Here is a 22432-nt window from a genome sequence, read left to right on the forward strand (position 1 = left end):
AAACCTAACAAAAAATGAAAAATCTTCTTTTTTCTTCATCCTATACCTCTTGTTCTGTCCTGTTGCTCTACTTATCTAGTGGTTATTCCTACAGCTTCAGGCACCTACGATGGGTATTTTTGGAGCCCACAACCGCTTTTTACGATTCTGTCCACGCAGGCAGGGGCGCAACTAGAGGGAAGCAGGCGGGTCTGGTGCCCTGAATGCTGAACCAGGAGGGGCGCGCAATTCCTTCTTCGTGCCAAAATTCCGGCTTGCCCGGGTGACGAAGTATCTAGTTGCGGCCCTGCATGCAGGCATCCTTCCTTTACCTCAGGGTAAAAGTATTTTACAATAAATGAAATTCTGCATTGATGGGGTGATGCAGACACACGTTTCACTCGAATATATGAATGCCTGCAAAGATTTTTTAAAGAAAATTTGTCTCCTTGTTTATGACTGATATCACTGGAAGAAAATAAAATAAATCAGTAAATTTGATAAATAAATAAAAGAGACTAATCTATGGAGCTCTGTCATCTTTTGCGGGGGGCCGCAACCTGACATTCACGGGCCCCTTTAAAATGAATTTATAGGGGGAAAAACAAAAAATGACGAGAATCGTCCCGGGCCCAGGGCTGGAGCCCTGTCAGCCTCACCCTTGTGGGGCCCTGGTCCTAGCCATTGTTTCTCCTCCGCCTTTTAGAAGTGCTGAAAGAAATCAATTTAGAGCACGGAACAGGCACGCATCAATGTTGCAAAGTAACAGTGAACCCACTGGGAACAGCAACGTGCACTTTTTAGAACCACTGATATTTAAATTTGTTTATGTAAAAAAACTTTGTTACATTATTCTATAGCAAAAGACTCTATATTGGGCAGGAGCAGCTCGCTAACAGGGTTTCAGTCCGGGAGCCCGGGACAATTCTCATATCATTTTTTGTTTTGCACATTGCAAATTAACTATAGAAGGGCACATGAAAAGTTTAGTCTGAGGCTCTGCTGCGGGAGGCCATAGGGAGGATACAGATACAGGGAATATCTTCCGAAAAATCTCGCGGTACTAACCTTAAAAATTAGCATTTTAAGATGAAAGAATTTAATTAAAATATCATATATGGGTATTTTCTCTATATACCAATATGATATTTTAATAAAATTTTCTTAATATTTTGAACTTTTTTTTAGTTATCTATTTCTGATCACGTGGAGGCCCAGTCTTCGTCCCTTCCTGTGCACTCTTCAGGAGCAATATTTTTGTTTGGAAATCAAACAGTGCCGAGTACAGCCACGGTTCCTAATTGAAAGGGGTGTGCCACGAGATCGGCCAAGACAGGGTGCCGCTGTATACAGTATTTCCAAGGTAGAATTGGCGGCTCGTGGTGGGAAATTTGGGGGAAAGTGCCAAAACAAATTTTCATTCTTGGTAGGAGCCCTGTTAGCCCCCCCCCCCATCAGTTGGGGGTATGATTTTTAGATCTTTGTTTAAAGGTAGCCCTGCGCATGATCACGTGGTCTCGAACATTTTTTATTTCGGTTCTTCCAAAGGATTTCAGAAGGGTCATTGATCTTGGATGAGGAAACGATTCACTTTTTATTCTTTTATTATATACCGAATATTATTCTTTAAAGGGGTATGCATCTGTGACCATCACATGGGTTTCGTGTGACAGAAGGAAGACCCCTTTCTCAAACCGATAGTAATCTCACTGTTTTTTCATTTTCCATTTTGTTGAAGCAGACCAGACCTAGGCAGTTGCAAAAGGTGCGATCGCACCAGGTCGCAATTTTCGTAAAAGAAATCCTTTTCTTCTGAAATGGGAAACATGATTTTTTTTCCTTCTTGAAACTTACATTTCGTGGGAGAAGAAACAGCTTTCAGTTTCAAACCCTGATAACATCAAAAAGTGCTCGTGGCCATTACAATTAGTGAAGGAATTCCAAAGAGCATATGCAAAGGCTGGGACTTTCACTTTGACCGACATCCCCTTGGGTGCCAGAAAGCGGAAGTAGCAGCGGATATATTTGTGAGAGGTGGATGTAACTCCAAGGAAGGAAAGAAGATTTTGAAACCATTGATATTCCTCTTTCTTTTTTTTCCGAAGTTCTTTTATTTTCCAAAACGCTAAAAATGCTATTAAACGATCAGTGAAGTTTGCAGACAACCAGCTGTAGAAGCTTGTGAGAAGATTTTTTTGGTTGTCCAATTTTGCCAATGGCCAATTCTTTATTGTGATTGGATGTTATTAGCATGGTTGTGCCTACAGCAACGGCATTGTGCTAATTGCCTTAGTCATCGTCTTTTTTTTTTGCATGTTAGATAGGGAGTAAAAGTACAGTACTACCTATGTTTACTGCTGGCCAGAATGATTGCCACACATCAATATCGACGGCTCAGCACGGTGCCTCTAGTAGCCGCGAAGCACACTTTGAGAACCATTGGTGTAAACAGTGAAGATAAAGTACAAACATAATTACTCTATCGAAAAGATCTAGGCATTTCATATTTGGATTTTCCAACAGGCGAATTGTTAAACGAAGCTTATCAGCAATATCTTTGTAGATTTTTCGTATAGAAACTGTTTCTCATAGCATCTTGTTTCGAAACTTAACGGCGGAGTGTTATTTCTCTTAATTACCGGACTTGAATCAATCGATTTACAATTGAAACTGTCGTGCTTGAGTGTGTAAGAAAAGTTTTTCTTCGATGAAAATACATCAGGGTGAGTTTGTGTATTCTAATTTTCATTATTAATCCTATTATTTGAAAAATAAGCGGTAATTGTTGTTCTCCCCCTCCCTCATAGGATTGTAGAAAAAATTTATAACCAGTGCTCTGGCATGACTAAATACTAATTCAATTGGTTATGATTAGTGCCACAATAAATTTGGTTGGTACTTGCCAAATTATTTTAAATTTAATTTACTCTCGATGGCTCGGCAGCCTACTTAAAGACCCTATTTTTAGTTGAGCTCTTCACAGTCAACACTTTCAGGCATGGCCCCCACATAGGGGGGGGGGGCTGACAGGGCTCTAGCCCTGGGGCCCGGGACGGTCATCATCATTTTTTTACTTTTTCATGCTATAAATTAACTACAGAAGGGGCCCGTTAAAAGTCTGACCGAGAAGCAAGCAAAAGATCCCAGCCTAGGGGCCCCACTACAGGATGTGGCGGGCCATGCTTTCAGGTTTTAATTATTGTATGTTATTCCGAAAGTATCCATCTACCTTAACCAGTCAGGTGGTTACGGCGGCATACGCCGTCGCGCCAATATTTAATCGAATTACTTCAATTTTTGAAAATTAATCAGTAATTATTCAAATTCTCATAATTTTTTGGTTGGTGATTTAAAAAAATGAGGAAGTCAGTTTAAATGCATTCATAAAAAATTTTAATTAAGAATATTCATTTTATTAGCTTCGAACTTTTAACCAGTCAAGTGGTTACGACGGCGTTTGCCGTCGCTGCCATACGTAATGTTGGTGCCTACGACTGCATTTGCTGACACGCAGACTTTTTTCTGTCTTTTTCACCAGTCAAGTGGTTAAGACGGCATTTGCCGCCGCTGATATACGTAATGGTGTTGCCTACGACGGCATTTGCCGACACACTGACTTTTCTGTCTTTTTCACATAGATATGACGAAACAATTTGTCGTACATGTGCTGCCATCTCTGTACAGCCATCCTTCTACTTTATTATCTCATCACTAGATGGAGTTGACAATTATATTTCAAGGTCTGAGATTATTATTACTATTATCTTTGTCATGCTTTGCAAAGCTGCATCCCCATCGTTTTTATTTCAATTTCCAACTGCCTTGCGAAGATGCATCTGTTTTATTACTCATGTATGTTTTACCAAAGGTTCAACTACTATGGTTCCACATAAATCCATCAACAGCATTTCTTTTAGTCACAGGACATTATAACCGCCCCTCCCCACTTTTAGGGTGTCATATTACGTCTAGACACATTTGAGCTATAAAAAAAATATTTTAAAATTTCAAACTTCCAAGAAAAGAAAAAAAAAGGGGGAAAAGCGCGCACATTTAAAAAAAAAAAGTGGGCACTGCGGGTAACGCTCGGAGAAATTAATTGGACAGTTGACTGGTTAATAAGGAGAAAAAGGAGAAATTAATTGGTCACCTGACTGGTTAATTACCTTACCCTATCATAATTACATGCAAGTAAGCATGCATTGAAAGCATTTTGTATAAATTCAAAGATTTACGTAATAAAATATTTTCATAGATTAGGCTCGTAGCAAAAATAATTATAAAGAAAAAAACCATGCCTTGTTTATACAAAAATCCAATAATGAATTATTAGAAATTATTACTAAAGTATCTTATCACGGGAAATAAAAAATTTATTTATAAGTACTGGAGCCGAAGAGTAAATAGATGAGAGATATCCCTGTTTATATGCTGCTGCAATATATGTCTCTTGGTCTGTGCCACCGGCACAGTGCACTGCTATAAGGAAAAGTATTAAATCAGGAGTAAAGAGAAATATAATTACTGAAAAGTTTAGAGAAAGAATGTGTTTCTCTCGTGTCTGTAAAAACACTCGAACTATAGTGCATTATTCTCTCGGAGAAAACTAATTTTTTATGCATTTTATCTAGCTAGGAACACAGTTGCGAATTATTTGGGATCGCTTCACTAATGCGGCTTATACGCCAAAGTGACGTGTAACCAATGTCGTTTCGCATGGTGAGACTTTTGCCCCGAGGCTCAAGTCACCCATCATATACAGAATTTATACAAAAAATATATTTGCGTTTTTTTAATACTTATTTTTACAAATACGTTTTCAATTTTTGATATCCTTCGGGGGGGGGGAGTGCCCCCCCCCTCCGGCGAACACCCGTGTGAGCACCCACTGGTCGAAAATAGTTCCGACACCCCTGCACACTTAAATTCTGTATAACTCACATTTCTTTAAAAGTTGTGCAATTTAGCCCTGTTGGTTTAATTTTCTTGCTTTCAAACTTTAATATTGTGGTCTACAAACTTCAATATACCCATCTTCTTGATGAGAGAAGGGAACAGAGAATATTCTCTCAAAGGACTACTATTATAAACTACTAGAGAATATTCTTATCAAAAATAATAATTATTAAGTTATTTATCAAGATTATTTATTATAATACATGTTATTACATATATTCTTGATAATACTCTCTTTAAAGATTTCGGTAACCGAAGAATATTCTCATCAAAGAGAATATTCGAGAATATTCTCTGGAAGGACTATTATTAATGACTTCCAAAATAATTCTTATTATTTTCTATAAGAATATTCCCCTGTAATTTATGAAAGTAGTCCTTCCAGAGAATATTCTCAAGGATATTATATGTAACTACATTATATTCTAAGATAAAGATTTGTTGTTTTCTTCAATGCACATACACTTAAATTATGTATCACTCACATTTCTTTAAAAGTTGTGCAACTCAGCCCGGTTTATGGAAAATTCACCGACAACAATTCACCGCCAGGAAAATTGACCCAGTGACCCAGTTAGTGATCCTAAATGATATGGTGGGAAGTTTTAATAATGACTTTATTAGAAGCAATTTAGATGATACGGAAGAAATTACAAATTGCTGTTGCGGAACAGAATGTTATTCAATAATTCCATTAACTCTATATTTTTCACTCAGAATCTTCTAACGAAAAGTTAAAAAGAATAATAACAGAGAATTAAAAGATAATAAAGTAAGTGGATACGCGATGAATTAATGCTTCCTAAAATGCTTAAAATCATCTCCTGTTATCACTTTGATATTATAAAAAACATTGTTGATCATCAGTAAGCAATGGATTATTTTTTTATGATGAACTAGCCGCTACCAGCGACTTCACTGGTGTGGATTCTGCAATCTCAAATTTACTAAGCGAAGACTTCCCCCCCCCCCATGCCACTTGAACACCTCATGATCCCCATGGGTGATGAATTTTCAGAAATCGTGTTTTAGTGCGTATCTACACATCTATATATTGTATATAAAATAACATGTCCTGACTGATTCATCATCACCGAGCCAAAACCGCTGAAGCTATAAAGATGCCATTAGGTCAATATTGTAATGTAGACAATATAATATAGAACAATCGGATTTTTTAATCATTTGTGACACTACTAGGTTAAAACTAACTAATTCACTTACTCACTAGCTCAATCACTCATTCATTCACTAGGCCACTCACTCACATACTCACTAGATCACTCAATTACTAGGTCACTCACATACTCACTGGGTCACTCACTCCTCTCTCACTGACTCAGTAACTAAATCGCTCACTCCCTCGCTAACTGACTCTCATCGAACTGTTGTCGGTGAATTTTCCTAGCGGTGAATTTTCCGACAACAATTTAATTGTTGTCTGTGAATTGCTGACGGTGAATTTTCCGGACACGATGCAGCCCTGTTGGTTTAATTTTCTTGCTTTCAAACTTTAATATTGTGGTGTCTACAAACTTCAATATTCCCATCTTCTTGACGAGAAGAGAGGGGACAGAGAATATTCTCTCAAAGGACTACTATTATAAATCACTAGAGAATACAAATAATAAATAATTTGACAGGTAAATTTAAATGGAAACAATAACTTGATTTAGTTATGTAGATAGTTAACATCAATTGTAGATTCTATTATAATTTTTATTTTGTCTAGCTTTTTCTCTCCCTTCTATATTATTAAAAATTTGTCATTGAATTAAAGTGAAAAAAAAAAAAACCGTAGCATGAAATTCTCTTACATCAGCTTTTGGTTTCCATAATTCACTTTTTAATTTAATTAGTAAATATATTTACACCTACTGGGCCGATATACTTCGTTCTTTTTATCTTTCTTTCAGGTCAAAAGAAATAAGAAGATTTATGTGTGTTCCAAGAACAGAGATGCCACAGGGTCGAGAACATTTTACTAGCTTTTAGCTACTGCTCTCTTCCCTGTCCCAGCTTTCTTCATCACATTATGAATTAACTGTTCTACCCCGTGTATATTCAAATATTTTTCTTTCTCTTGCATTTTCTTTCAAATATTGTGAAAGATGTAATTTAATTGTAAAAAAAAACCTCTAATTTGTATAGTATTATCGTAATTGACTGGGGACAAATAAATTATGTTATGTTACCTTAAGTTGCAGTAAAGCTACTTTCTGTGTAGTATGAAAAAGTGTTGTGCAAGAAACTACTATACAGGATGAAACAACCAACTGAATTTTATTCATCATTTAATCAAATAGAATTTCTTGCGGCAGTGAATACAGTAAAACTTTGATACAAAGATACTCTGTGGACCAAGAAAAAATATCATTGTAGAGGGGTTATCGTTATAACGAGAGAAAGTATCATCAGGCACCACCAAATTTATGTGTTGTTGCTAGCACCTCCATAAAATGGACACACAAATATTTTTTCGAGGCAATAAAAAATGTAATTGATCAGTTGATGAACAAAATTCAGTTGGTGGTTTCACTCTGCAGTTTTTTGCAGAACACTTTTGTGTACTACACAGTAATATGTAGCTTCATTGCACTTCATTATCATGTCTGGAGGAGAGATAATGCAAAATACCGGTGTTATTAAACCTCCTCAAAAGAACAAAAACTGTTGAGGGATTTTAAAATGTATCGAAGGAGATTTTGAGCGAAGTAATTTTTTTTATTTCACTCAACACAATCACCTTCATTAAATTGCTCATTTCTTGGATAATGAACTTATTTGTGGATATTTATAATTTTCAAAATTTATACTCGTATAGATGGCTTTTTCTCAGCCCAAGATATCAAGGAAACATTTTATTTTCTGGATATTATGCTGAGGTAAACTCGAAAAGAAAAGTCATCTTGTCTCCGCTGGGACTCAAACCCAGGCTCTCTTGCATGCCAGCAAGCATGCTACCATCTACACCACTGGAGACACGACCCTGCCTTCCTTATTTAACTTACTGTGTTCCAGAAAATAAACTGTTTCCTTGATATCTTGGGATGAGAAAAACCATCCATCTCTCTAAACCATAGCCTCCCAAACTTTTTGTTCCATCGCCCCCTTCATCAGAAAGTTTTTGCTCCCATAGCCCCCCCCCCCAACTGAAGTAAACCCATAGGTTCCTATGTTAAATCAGTAGGTTCTATCGCCCCCTTGGACCATTTCATCGCCCACCAAGGGGCGATATTGCCCACTTTGGGAAACACTGCTCTAAACCGTCCCACCTGGGGGCCAATTCCTGAAGAAGCTACTAATGTCTACTTCAGTGCCTCACGCCACAGTGTATGAAATAAGGAAGGCAGGGTTGTGTCTCCAGTGGTGTAGATGGTAGCATGCTTGCCCGGTATGCAAGAGGGCCTGGTTTGGAGTCCCGGCGGAGACAAGATGACTTTTATTTCCGAGTTCATCTCAGCATAATATCCAGAAAATAAAATGTTTCCTTCAACTCATATGGTTACAAAATACATAAATTATTTTTAAATAAAATAAATATATTTGTTGTGTGTTAGATCAGATGTCATAAGCAAAAATATTTATCTTCCCACTTGAATACATATTATTCCGCAATCATTGTTGGTGTGACTAGGACAGGGCTAGAAAAATGTAGACTCCAAGATTTCATCTCCCGACAAATTCCGGCGAAATAGTGTAATTTTTTTTTTACTTCTCCGAGTTTTAGGGACCCCCTTTCTATGCTGGCAGACATGCTAACAATTTCAGATAATTTTATGCTGTCCTCAAACATCAATTCAGCTATCGTAAGTAAAAAAAAATTAAGCTCCAATGTCAACCTTTTAGTTGCTATGGTGACTGTGAGCATGGGATTTGTCAAGCCCTGGACCAGGGTTTAAGCTACGGTCGCATTTTTTGCAAAATGCGAAAGAAGTGGTAGCCACTTTCGTAAAAATGCGTACAGGAGGTACGGAACGAGTAGACATTCAACCATCAATCATAACATTAGCATTGCAGCATTTTCTCCCCATTTTCGCTTTTTTGGGAAAAGGAATTTTTTATCTAGCTTAAACTCTGCCCTGGAGACTAGTAGCATTATTACTTCCTCCGTATTATTATCATTGTATGAATTCAACGAAGTGTGATTCAAGAAGATTCTAGCAGTGTTTTATTTCCTATTTCGCAAATCATTATGCTAATCAATTTGTAAATTCTAGAAAATTCGAACCTGACTAATAATATCATAATTGTTCTCAAATTGTGCGTCGCCGTGAACTGCAACAGTCGCTGTGGTGGTCTAGTGGTCATAGGGACGGACTCGTATTGTGAGAATACAGGTTTGAACCTCACTGTCGCCGCAGTGGTTGGTCGGCTGAAGTTGGTTTCTTGTGGTTTCCAACTTCAAGGTGCAAATGTGAGCCGATCTCCCCATTAAAAAGTCTCGCCACAGAGAGCAACAGGCCTACAACGATAAATTATTCAATCATTACACTTCACTCATAGTTAGAAAAAGTGGTGGCAGATGGCAGCACTACACATAACAAGCATTACACAGAAACAAACTTCACGTCAGGTTTCACTAAACACACATTCTCACATGTACCAAAAATTTGTTAGAGGTTCCGTAGAGAAATATGGACAAGGTGCATGTGGGGTTTAATAGTGGTGAACTGCGACACTTATTAGTGCTTGTTCAGTGCTTCAGGAAAGTTCTTTTTAAAACGATTATCATCTCTTACCAAACTATTCTGGGGAGTCACGGATAAACGTAGGCATGGCAAGGGAGCCACGGGTGACCAAAGTTTGAGAACCACTGAATTATTAGGTACGTTTGAATAAGGTTTGACAAATATCGACACAAACAATCAAATATTCACCGCTATTGCCAAAGTACTTCAATTCGTGACTTGCAGAGTTCGTAAGTCGAGGAGTGGCTAATTATGATTTTTTTGGGAGGGGGAGGGGAAAGGGGTGCGCGCAAAATTAATTGTCACACCGGGCCGCGAAATTCTTAAGCCCGACCCTGCATACCACCTCTAAGGTGGTACCTAAAAGGAGAAGCTTTTAAGGCCATGTACAGGCTGGAAAGAAATGGTGCTTGATGCAACCGACCTTATATAGGATACAAACCCTCTTTTAAGAACCATTTTGACAGCTGTCTATTGGGAAAAGTAGAAATCCCTTCTCTACTAATGCCTAAAGAGAGAGACTCCTGTTCCAAAATTTTACTAAAAATTACACTATCCACATACCTGGGAGAAATGAAGTTTCAAACATAATTGATAACATCTCAACAGGAGTTATTGAATGTTACACTGATAGCTTCAGGATAACCAAAACTGAGGTTGGAGCAATTTTCCGCATATCTGGAGTGAATCATGACCACTATAAGATGAATTTGTATTTTGGCAAAACGCGTGACTGCAGTATTCCAAGCTGAAGTACTAGCAATAGCCATACTGGCTGAAAGCCTGATTTCTAAAGGGTATCATGGCAAACAAATTGCTATCTTCTCTGACAGCCAAGCAGCATTAATGGCTCTTGACAACTTCAAGTTTCAACTGTGCGTCAAATACTTTACTGATATGCTGAATAACTTGTCAGCATTAGGCAACATCATCAACCTTTACTGGGTTCCTGGACATGTATTTTTTCAGGAAAATGAACTTGCAGACCAGATAACCAACGAGGCAGCGAACCTGAAGCTATATGAACCTGAACCTTTCTATCCTGTTTTAATGTCAACCATGAAAGGAGATGTCAAGCAATGGATAGAAAATAAACATTATCGGTAATGGAACTCGAGGCAGGACTAGAGACAGGCCAAGCTGGCATTGGGAACCCAACCGAATATTGCCAAAAAACTTATTTCACTGAATAGAAAACAGACTTGACAGGTTATACAGATCATCACTGGTCATGCTAACCTAGCAAAGCACCTACACAACTGTGGCTATGCAGACTCACCTATTTGTTGTGTGTGTGGGAAGGAAGACAAAACTTCACTTCACTATGTTGGACAATGGCCTGCCTTCTCTATCCCAAGAAGGAACTACTTTGGTGAGACCACCAGGTGACACTAAGTAAGGTAGTAAATGAAACTAGCATTTACAACTTGGTAAATTTTCTTAATTATACCAAACACCTGAACTTATGGCAAGTATCAATTCTCTGCTCTGATTCGAACTCTCATGAGTTATTTTTCAATAATTTTATGTTGAGTTGCTATCCATATTCCTAGGAGTTCTCCTCTGCTCCTTTTCTTTAAAAGGATATTGCAGATAGGAGCAGCTTCATTTATTTGAAATAGCCCATATCAGTTTGCAGTTTTACAATAATACCCCACTCAAGGGTTTCAATAAAATGGTAACTCACACCATACCTTTCACTCCCAATGCTATTGTAAAACTTCTGGGAAAGCACAGAACGATACCTCTCTACAACCCACATGACAACTCATGTTATACTACTTGGTATTAAAGTAATGGGCAAAATTTGCCTGATCTTTGTTCTTTTGGGACACCTTCAGTTTTAGAAGAGCATGCCAAAATTTGCTGTCACAACTGTGAACAGCATTTTTCGTAATCAGGAAACATCAGCGCCTCCCCCCTCCAGTAGCATTTGAGAGCAGTTTCTAAGGAAACAAGCAACAGTATGAAAATTGAAAGTAGTTTCGAAACTAATAACTAAAATAAAATGATTGATTTTCCAAAAAAATCAAGATCTAGTCGAAGAAATTCCAGGATCTGAGAGACAAAAATGTTCATAACATACATAACATAATTTATTTGTTCTCAGTCAATTATGATAAAACTATACAAATTAAATTCAGCATTGCTTCAAGCAGTGAGCCTTAATTTTTTAATATATTCCAATATTTGTTTACATTCAGCGAATAGGTGAATGAGAGAGAAATGAAAAAATGTATTTTTGTATCATCAATTAATATTAAAAAAAATGCTTAATAAGTTTTTTTATCTACTCTATAATATAAAATCACAAACTCGAAAAGGGCCTGTTTCTTAGTGATGATTTTATGTTACGGAAATGGGTGACGTTTTTGTGTTACAGAAGTCGGTTACGATTTTGGGTCGAGTTTTCATTTAACTCCTGAGGACATCTGGAACCGCTTGACCTGTAGGGATCAAGTTTTGTGCATGTACCCAGAGGTATGTATACATCACCAGTGCTTCCAACACACAGGGTCCGGGTACCCAGGGCGGGGCATTGGACAGATCTCTTTATGGGGAAATTGACAGGTTTCATTTTCAGTTGAGGATGAATACTTGCTTCTCATTGCGCATTGTGCTGCATTGCTTATTGTGGCACTGCAAAAATAATGGTGCATTACTGATTGTGGTGCATTGCATATTGTAGTGCATCTCGTGCTGTATTGCTCATTGAAATGCAGCGTTTAATGCGTATTGTGATGCATTGCGTACTGTAGTGCTTTGCTTATTGCGATTCATCGCATACTATACTGCATTGCTTATTTCTGGTGTACAATATTACTGATTACACACATTACTACATTACTGATTGTGATGCTTTACGTGTTGTAGTGCACTGAGTGCTGTATTGCTTATTGTAATGCAGTGCTTATGGATTATTGTGCATATTATGATGCTTTGTTTAGTGCGATGCGCATCGCATATTATTCGGTATTGCAATGCATGAAGTATTGTGCTGCATTGCCTATTGTGGTGCACTGTAAATATTGGCCAATTGCACATTGTTATGCATTACGTATTTTGATGAATCACGTGCCATATTGCTTATTCTAATGCAGTGCTTATGGTGTATTGTGGTTCATTGCGTATTGTGGTGCACTGCATATTGTGGTGCATTGCTTATTGCGGTGCTTTGAATATGGTGGTGCAATAAACATTGTGCTGTATTGCCGATGGTGGTGCAATAAACACTGTCCTGTACTGCCGATGGAGGTGCATTAAGTATTGTGCTGTATTGCTTAATGTGGTGCCCTTAATATAAGGCTGCACTACTTCTTGTGCTGCATTGCCTAAAATGGTGCATTGCTTATTGCACCGAATTGCTGATGATGTAGCATTGCATATTATGCTGTATTGCTTATTGCAGAGCATCGCGTGATATATTGCTCACTGTAATACAGTAATTTTTATGTATATTATGGTGCTTCGCTTATTGCGATACATCCTGTATTGCGGGGCACTGTAAATAGTGGTGCATTGTGTATTGTAATGCATCGCGTGCTGTATTGCTTGTTATGGTGCTTTGCTTATGTAATGCATTGCGTATTGTACTGTATTGCATATAGTTATATGTATTGTGGTGCATCACGTGCTGTATTGCTTATTGTGGTGCGTTGCCAATTGTTATGCATTATAGTGTATCGCGTGCTGTATTTCTCATTGCAATGCAGTGCTTATTGCGTATTGGACTGTATTGCTTATTGTGGCACATTGCGTATTGGGCTGTATTGCTTATTATGGTGTGTATTGTGTGTTGTTATGCATTATGTGTTGTAGTGCGTCGCGTACTGTATTGCTTATTATGATGCAGTACGTATTGCGTATTGTGGTGTATTGCGTTTTGTGCTACATTGCCTGTTGTACGTACATCGTGTGCCGTATTGCTTATTATAATGTCGTGCCTACTGCTTATTGTAGTGCACTGCAATATGGTGCATTGCTGATTGTAGTGCATTGCATATTGTTATGCATCACATATTGTAGTGCATCGCGTATTGTTATGCATCACGTATTGTTATGCATCACGTATTGTAGTGTATTGCGTATTGTTAAGCATCACGTATTGTAGTGCATTGCGTATTGTTATGCATCACGTATTGTAGTGTATTGCATATTGTTATGCATCGCGTATTGTAGTGCATTGCATGCTGTATTTCTTATTATAATGCAGTGCTTATTCCGTATTGTGGTACATTGTGTATTGTGCTGTATTGCTCATTGTAATAGATTGCGCCTCGTGCTGTATTGTTTATTGTAATCCATTGCGTATTGTAGTGTATTGCTTAACCTAATGCAGTGGTTATGCTATTGTGCTGCATTACTTATTGTGGTGCACTGCCAATACAATGCTGATTTTAGTGCGTCGCATGCTGTATTGCTTATTATAATGCAGTCCGTATCGCGTATTGTGGTAAATTGCTTATTGCGATGTTTTGCTGATTGCAGCGCATTGCTGATTTTGCTGGTTGTTGATTTGAACTGTTTGTTATGCATTACGTACTGTAGTGCATAACATGATGTATTGCTTATTTTAATGAGTGCTTATTGCATATTGGGGTGTATTGTTTATTGGGGCGTACTGCAAATAGTGGTGCATTCCATATTGTAGTGCATCACGCATCGTGTGCTGTATTGCTTATTGCAACGCAGTGCTTATTGCGTATTGTGGCTCATTGCGTATTATTGTGTTTTGTTCAATGTGGTGCATTACATATTATGCTGTATTGTGGTGCACTGCATATAGTGGTGGATTGAGTATTGTGCTTTATTGCCGATAGTGGTGCTTTGCATGTTGTGATACACCATAAATAGTGAATCACTACTTAATTTGCTGTATGGCTGAGATATGGTGGTGCATTGCATATAGTGGTGCATTACTTATTGTGCTGTATTGCCTATCGTGGTGTATCGCGTATGTATTGCGGTGCATCGAGTATTCTGTTGTATTTATGATGGCAGTGCATTGCTTATCAAAATCAGAATGGGAAACTGGCAATGAATAACTATTTCGCATGCATTTGCAGTGTCTGAGGAATATTTTGCTTTATAATTAAAGAAGATGTGACGAATAGTTAGCTCCATTGGAGGAGTTAAGGGGGGGGGGGGCTTTGCCCCCCTAGTAAAGTAATAAATACTATACGCTCTTAGATAGCAGCTACTTAAAAGTATTCGATTAATCGGTCGATTAACCAAATAAATTTTTTGATTTAACCAGTTAAAAATTTTAGTTGATTCGCAGCCAGGGTTGGTCTGATTTTGCCCGACCGGAAAAAAAAAAAAGGTGAAGAAACCCATGAAAAAAACCAAACAAAAACCACACCCCCCACAACTGCACTTACTCGCAAACAGTATACTTTCAAATGATGTTATTGCATTGTCATAATCTATCTCAAAAGAAATACATAAATAAATCTCTATTCAATACTATTTAGATTATAGGGGTTAGAAAAAACCCTTGAAAACCCCCATTAAAAATTATACTTTACAACTTCAATTACTTGCAAACAGTATGCTTTGTAATGATGTTATTGCACTGGCATACCTATGTGGGGGCAACAGATAGTGTATGATTTTATTTCATTGTCTATATATACTCTGTGGTTCCCACAAGGGTGGGGCTTGCAAGACTCCAGCCTGGGGCAAATATTATTTTTGATTTTTTTTTACACTATAAATTCATTACAGAGGAGCCCCACGAAAGATCTCCGCCAAGGGGTCCTGGCTCCGGGATGTGGGGGGGGGGGGGTGTTATGACTCTATCTTATGAAAAAAACATAAATAAATTAGCATTCAATGCTATTTAAATTATATTTTAAATGTCTTTTTTTTACAAGTAAAAGAAAATAAACATTTTCATGAATGTTTTCTCACTCACAATTACCAATCATTTTCAATAACACCTTTTGATTTGAGTGATCTATACACTTTCACTAACTTCTTTGCTTTTTCACATCCAAGTTTGTTTCTCAGTTTCTACCATACTAGTCGAAAAGTAGAAAAAATACGCTCAATTGATGCAGATGTGGATGTAATTGAATGCAGGTCTTCCAAAAAAAAATTTGCAAAAGTCTGCATTTAAAATCTTATTTTTTTCTGCCTTGCAATACATTATTTTTCACAACTTTTTTACTTCAACTGACTATTACGTTTTGTGAAAACATTGTTCCTGGATAGAAATCTGCATCTTGTATTTGAATCTGTAGTGCAATAACAAATTCTGTATTTAGTTTTTCGATCCATTGTTCAGCGGAAGCTTCTTGTTCCTTAATTAATCTTTTTTTCTCAAAGCAGGATCAGTCATATTTGCAAGGAAAGGAAATGGAGTTAGTGCTTTTTCAAAGCGATGTGCAACACACTCCTTATACGAAGATAATTCTTTACTTTCCAATACATCTAGCCATATTTCTACTGTCTGTCCAAGAGTACAGCTATCTCTTTGTAAATTATCTAAGGCTTTACCAATACTCGATAACTGCACTTGCAAGTTGATGCATTCTCTATATAATCCTTTGTTATCTAAAAACATCACAATACTTTTTTCAATTTCTTCTTTATGTTCAATGGATATTTCTACGTATTTTTTGTAATTATGGATGAATGAAGAAAGGCAAGCTTCTTCAGAATTCCACCTTATTTCATTAGATAATTGTGGCTTTTGTCCATCTTTTTCCATAAGCCACCCAAGTGGTCTATGGTGTTGTCTAAAATATTTTTGTATTTCTACTACATATTTTACCACATTTTTAGGGGTGATATCTTTAACAAGAAGATTCATAAAATGGGCTGAGCAGCGAAAAGCAAGGCCATGTGGATGGTTTTGGACAATTATGTCACAAAATTTTTTCATTTTGTTCTCGTTATCGCAACAAACAGCAAAAATACTTTTATTTTTACTCTTGCTTGATAGTATCCATAGCCTTTTCAGCTATTTCCGCACAGAATTCTGCTGTTTTCTTGTGCGAGCTGCATTCAACAGCATCTATTAAGTGGGTGCTCTTGCCAGTGTGGATACTCATTGTGATGATGGAGTCAGCATTTGCATTTGACCAACCATAAAACATCAGAGTGATCGTTGAATTTTTCATTTCCTCTGCCATTAGAATATCAACAGTTTTATCTGCCTCATCTAATAATGATCCAGCTAATTTCTTCCTATTAGGAGGGATATAACCTGGATGCAAAACATTAACCATTTCTTTAAATGCATCACTATCGGCTGTATTAAAAGGTATATTATTGGCATAAAAAAATTAGGATACTTTTCAATAAAGAACTAACCTCTGGCGATCACCTTTTTTTAAAAATAAATTGTCCTATTGGTCTTTGGGTTTTGATGTTCCAGCATCACAATAGTATTTGAACTTTCGCATGTAGAAACATAATCTTCAAGAGGTTGCTTTATTTTCAATGAAGTAGGATGTCTCTTCACTGCATGAAGATTCATTATCATCAGTGTTTGATGAACACAAAAACAAGGAATGAGCTTCCGATTTCTTGCATTTATTCACATGAGCATGGATTCTTTCCACTTTTGCACTAACTATGGTATTGCAAAACTTACAAGTCACTTGCCATTTGTTATCAGTTTTATTCACCACAGTCCATTCAATGGCCTGCTTTCTTCCAGAACCTTGAGTCCTTGGCATGGCTGACTAAATTTTACCACCAAAATTTATACTTCTCTCAAAGTAAAATTTTAGAACTTGGATAGTTTATATACACAACTTGTCTAGCTAAGCAGCAGAAAGAAATGGTGAAATGCTGTATCCAGGAGAGAAAACATCCATTATCCAGTCCAGTCCTTGAATATTGGTAAAACTGGTCAAAGTAGTTTGAAAAAATATAAATATATAAATATATATATACACACACACACACACTGCTGGCCACCCAAATTGCAACACCAAGAAAGACAAGAGATATCGCAACAATATTTATTTTGTAGATAACATGTTGATCAAGCATCAAATGATTAAATTTATAGACTTCTGTGAAGTGTGGTTCCTGCCAAAATCAGTAGCCAGATTAGCCGCCATTGTTGGAGATCACCGCTGCCACACGCCTCGGCATTGATTCAAAGAGACTTTGGATGTGTTCTTGGGGTACAGCAGACCAAGCAGCTTCCACGCGTTGCCAAAGTTGATCTGGTGTGGCAGCTGGGATGTAATCTGGGTCAATCGTTGAGCAACCATGGACCACATGTTTTCTATCGGCGAAAGATCTGGAGAGCGAGCTGGCCAGGGAAGCAATTCAATCTGGCGATTGACGAAGAACCTTTGGACAATGCGTGCCACGTGTGGTCGCGCATTATGCTGTTGAAATATGGCTGTGGGCAAGCCCTGAAGGTAAGGAAGGACAACTGGCTCCAACACCTCGGAGATGTAGCGCTGGCTTTTTAAAGTACCGGCAATGCGTACTAGAGGAGTGCGAGAGTGATATCCAATACCGCCCCATACCATAATACCCGGTGCAGGACCAGTGTGGCGGTGCATATCGCAGCTGTTCAGCATCCTCTCCCCACGGTGTCTCCAGACTCGAATCCGACCATCATGGTGTTGCAGACAGAAGCGTGACTCGTCAGTAAAGACAATTGCATTCCATTGTGCCATCCACATCCTTCTTTCATCGCACCATTGGCGGCGGAGACGTCTGTGGTTCTGCGTCAAGGGTAGACGAAGCAATGGATGTCTTGCGGACAGACCAATCTGCTGTAAACGGCGTCGAATGGTACGCGCAGACACTGGATGATGCGGTACAGACTGAATGTGCTGTGCTATGGTTCGTGATGTGGCTGAGCGATCCGTCACTGCCATACGCACATTACGCCTGTCATCACGTGAACTGGTGCACTGAGGTGGATGCGATCGAACACGTCGGTCCGTCGTACCCTCCTGCATCCAACGATCACATATCCGCATTACAGTTGTTTGGTTTCGTCCAACACGACTACCGATTTCCCTAAAAGATAATCTACAATCTCGGTAGGCCACTATCCTTCCTCTGTCGAACTCGGACACTTGATCAAAAGATGATCGCTGTTTTCTACGAGGCATAATTGATCTTTTTTTTTAAAAAACCACAAGAAAAACATAATTGCCGTACTTCAAATCGTCGAAATCTCCAAGCCTTAAATAGCGCTTTGAAGTGCCGCCACAGGCGCATGTGATGTGTGTCTGTGCTGAAATTCTAATCATTTGCATATCTCACCTCCGCTAATGCATGTTGTAAATTTCATATTATTTGCATGCTTCCTTCAGGGTGTTGCATTTACGGTGGCCAGCAGTGTATATATATCATTGTAAACTCTATCCAATAAGTGATCAGATGGCTTGCAGCTGGTGCTTTACAACTAAACAGGTGCAATAAATTATTTCTAATCTCTGTCTTCTAACTTGGGTCCAGGGCCGTCTTAAGAGTATCATGGGCCCCTGGGCCGATTGAATTTTCTGAGGCCCTACCAAACAAATTCTCGAAAATTTCAACCAGATCTCATTTTTGTGAGGCCCCTCTTCGCTTGAGGCCCTCGAGCCGTGCCCGGGTGGGCCCATGCCTTAAGACGGCACTGCTTGGGTCCTGATGTAAATAAAAGCATGTGTGTGATGCCCAAAATGATTGGTTGAAGAATATTTCAAGTTTTCTTACTGTGCAACACCGCCAAAAATATAGTCCTTTGTGGTTTGCCCCCCCCCCATACCATAAAATACCTCATAATTTTTATTTTTTTGAATATTTATTCCATATTATTTTAAAGTTATCTGGAAGAGGGGAAAAAATATTTTTTAAAGATCCATAACAAAGCTTTTTTGCTGCTATGTCTTCAGGGTGGGTGTTGACAGGATACCCCTTTCTCACTCAAACATTACTGTCCCCTTTTTAAAGGGAAGTTTCATTATATTATTATTATTCCCATTAGAGCAAACAGATTTGCTATACACTTGTATACCCTTCTACAAGAGGTCTTGCAAGAAAAAGGGCTTTCTTTATCCTTTGATGACATAAATGAAATAAGTGGTTGTGTCTATCTTGTGTGGCAGAGCCATTTGAAAATTCATTTCTTTGCAGCTGCTCTGGACTCCTGTAAACAAAGTTGCCGTCAACAAGATTTTTTTCTCACCCACACGCTTTGGGGGGGGGGGGTCACTTATCATAGGCATTTCAAAAGAATTCGAACTTCTGTTTGAGCAGCTTGTTGGGAGGAAGTAATATTGGTTTCCTAAGTCTGAGGATCTGAGGAATTATCACATAGACATGAAGGTAAAGTTTGAAAATCTGGTTCGAAAGAGTAAATAATGCTCATTTTTGATTCAGTTAGCCTCATTATGACAGACACTATAGATCCCGTGAGAAAGCCTGGCCTGGGGGCCCATTAAAGATCCCAGTCCAGGGGCTCCTACTGCTGGATGTTGGGGTCATGGCTTGCAACCTACGCACGGATAAAAACCCGAAAAACCGAACCGACAAATAACCGGATATCAACAACAGGTTAAAGTAAAGAAACAAAATAATGTGGATGACTCATCAAATTGGAACTTCTACAGCCCATGGATTATTATGAAATATTTAATTACACAGATCCGCAAGAAAAATAAAAAGCGGCAACACAACGGTAAGTTGTTCATAATTTGTTTCACGTTATAATTGGTAGCATATCCAGCCCAGGAAAATCATACCAAATCTTTCAACAGCCCTTCTATATAGTTAACTTTTAGAGTAAAAAAATGAAAAAATGACAAGAATTGTCGCAGGCAATGTCCGGGCTGGAGCCGTCATTGAGGAGTATGCCATGACAACAACAAAATACCTTATCGAATTTTTTTTCTGGGAGATATATACCTATGACATGAATGTCGCTCTCCACTTGTTAATACAAGATATACAGAAGACTGGATGTTGTGACGATATTTATTATTTCAGATGTTAATTTTTTTTTAAGGAAGGAAAAAAACTCATCTCTGCCTCTACCGGGAGTCGAACCCGGGTCCCTCGATTGCCGGACGAGTGCTCTGACCACTAAGCTACAGAGGAGATAGCGATTTTTCCTTCGCTAGGGCGTATATGTGCCAGTCGAGGGACCCGGGTTCGACTCCCGGTAGAGGCAGAGATGAGTTTTTTTTTCCCTTCCTTAAAAAATTAACATCTGAAATAATAAATATCTTCACAACATCCAGTCTTCTGTATATCTTGTATAGATATATACCTCTTTCTATTTTAATTAGTGGTATCAACAGTTTTTATTTCAACAAAATTTGGAGAACAGTGAAAAAAATATTTCCAGGAAAATTCTTCTTAACAAATTTACAATCTCACGTTTGAGAGAAAAAACGCACATGTTCCAATGAAGGGGCGGATAAAATTACAACCAATAGAGATAAAGGATGCGGAGTGATATCAAAAATTGGTACAGCGGTTTATTTACATCAGGACCCAAGATAAGCTAGAGCGAACAAAGTATAGAATGTTTCCCTTTCCCTCTTAAAGGAAAAAAAGTGTTGCAAACAAATACAAAAACTAAAATTATCTAAATACAACTTAGTATTTGAATTATTTGAATATGTGAAGGGGAAGAATGGAGATAAAACAGTAATATCTAAAAACTTATTTTGTGCTATTTAAAAGCAGCATATAAAATTTTCAAAGATAAATTTCAAGAAATAAAGATAGGGTTTTCTAAATTTGCAGAACTGCACCCAAAACACTGCATTTTAGCAGGACATAGTGGAACACACTCAGTATGTGTTTGCACTACACATCAAAATGTCAAACTTATGACAGAAAATGCTAAGCTCGGTATGTTAACCAATGGAGAATTGGCCTCTTATAAACACTGTTTGGCAAAAATGCTGTGCAACCCAGCATCAATTCATTGCATTATGGGAAACTGTAGTTCTTGCCCAGGAAGTGACCCAATAAAAAGTACACTACAAAATTCATTTGATAATAATAATCATTTATTTTACTAGAACCCTCTCCAGTAAACTTACTCGACACAATGCATTATATGCCATAAAAACCTGTATTTGCCATATTATATCCATACAGTTATTGTGGTGATTCGCAAAATGACTTATCTCAGCCGTTTGGTAGTTTCAGTAACATAAAAATTAGTCTTTTAAGGCCTATAATGTCACAAAAGAATGCTGGAGAAACACTTGCATCGCAGCTGATAATCATAATAAAAAAACAAGTGTGTTTAAATTTTTTGGTTTATGTACCCCCGTCGGACATGTGGTTGAAACAAATACATGCCCAGCCAGAAATTTTACATGTCCGAGGCAAGTGGATCTGATTTGTCCAGCCCTGACAGTTTGATGCTTTTATATTCGCAGTTAGTTAAAACTCAAAAAGGAAAACTCACCTGTGGCATATAGCCAATGCCTCTGCCAGGAATGCAGATGCCGGATTTTCCAGGTATTTTCCCATAAACTAAAATGTTTCCTTTCTGGGGCTTTAAATGTCCAACAATGCATTTGAGAAGCGTTGTTTTCCCGCATCCACTGGGTCCAAGTAATCCGTAACTAGGGAGGGCAAAAAAAAAAAAAAATCACATAGAAGTAGCATAATTAGAAAGACTATTATATACAGAAAAATATGGGAAATAGATATAGCAGACTCTCTTTCTGGACTATCTGACCTGATGTGGCGGAAAGGTGGGCCGGAAAATGAAAAGCTGAATAAGCCAGAGTTCTATGAATATTCACTTCCTACTCCAACTGACATAAACACATCCTTTTTGTACCAAAACCCATTCTTATTAAAATTTTCTG

General features: G+C 38.0%; 1 protein-coding gene across 2 annotated transcripts in view; it reads right to left on the reverse strand.

Moving 5' to 3' along the window:
- The window catches only part of snu (ABC-type transporter snustorr), a 350310-nt gene that overhangs the window by 220226 nt on the left and 107652 nt on the right, over positions 1 to 22432 (reverse strand). For both annotated transcript variants that reach the window (XM_089255064.1, XM_089255065.1), the window contains exon 2: positions 22024 to 22183. In XM_089255064.1, the coding sequence (XP_089111190.1) occupies positions 22024 to 22183 (160 nt within the window). The remainder of the gene's footprint in view (positions 1 to 22023; positions 22184 to 22432) is intronic.

This window comes from Pholcus phalangioides, unplaced genomic scaffold (assembly GCF_987345545.1).
Source record: "Pholcus phalangioides strain wild (caught in Gottingen) unplaced genomic scaffold, Ppha-v1.0 ptg000042l_1, whole genome shotgun sequence".
Lineage (NCBI taxonomy): Eukaryota > Metazoa > Arthropoda > Arachnida > Araneae > Pholcidae > Pholcus > Pholcus phalangioides.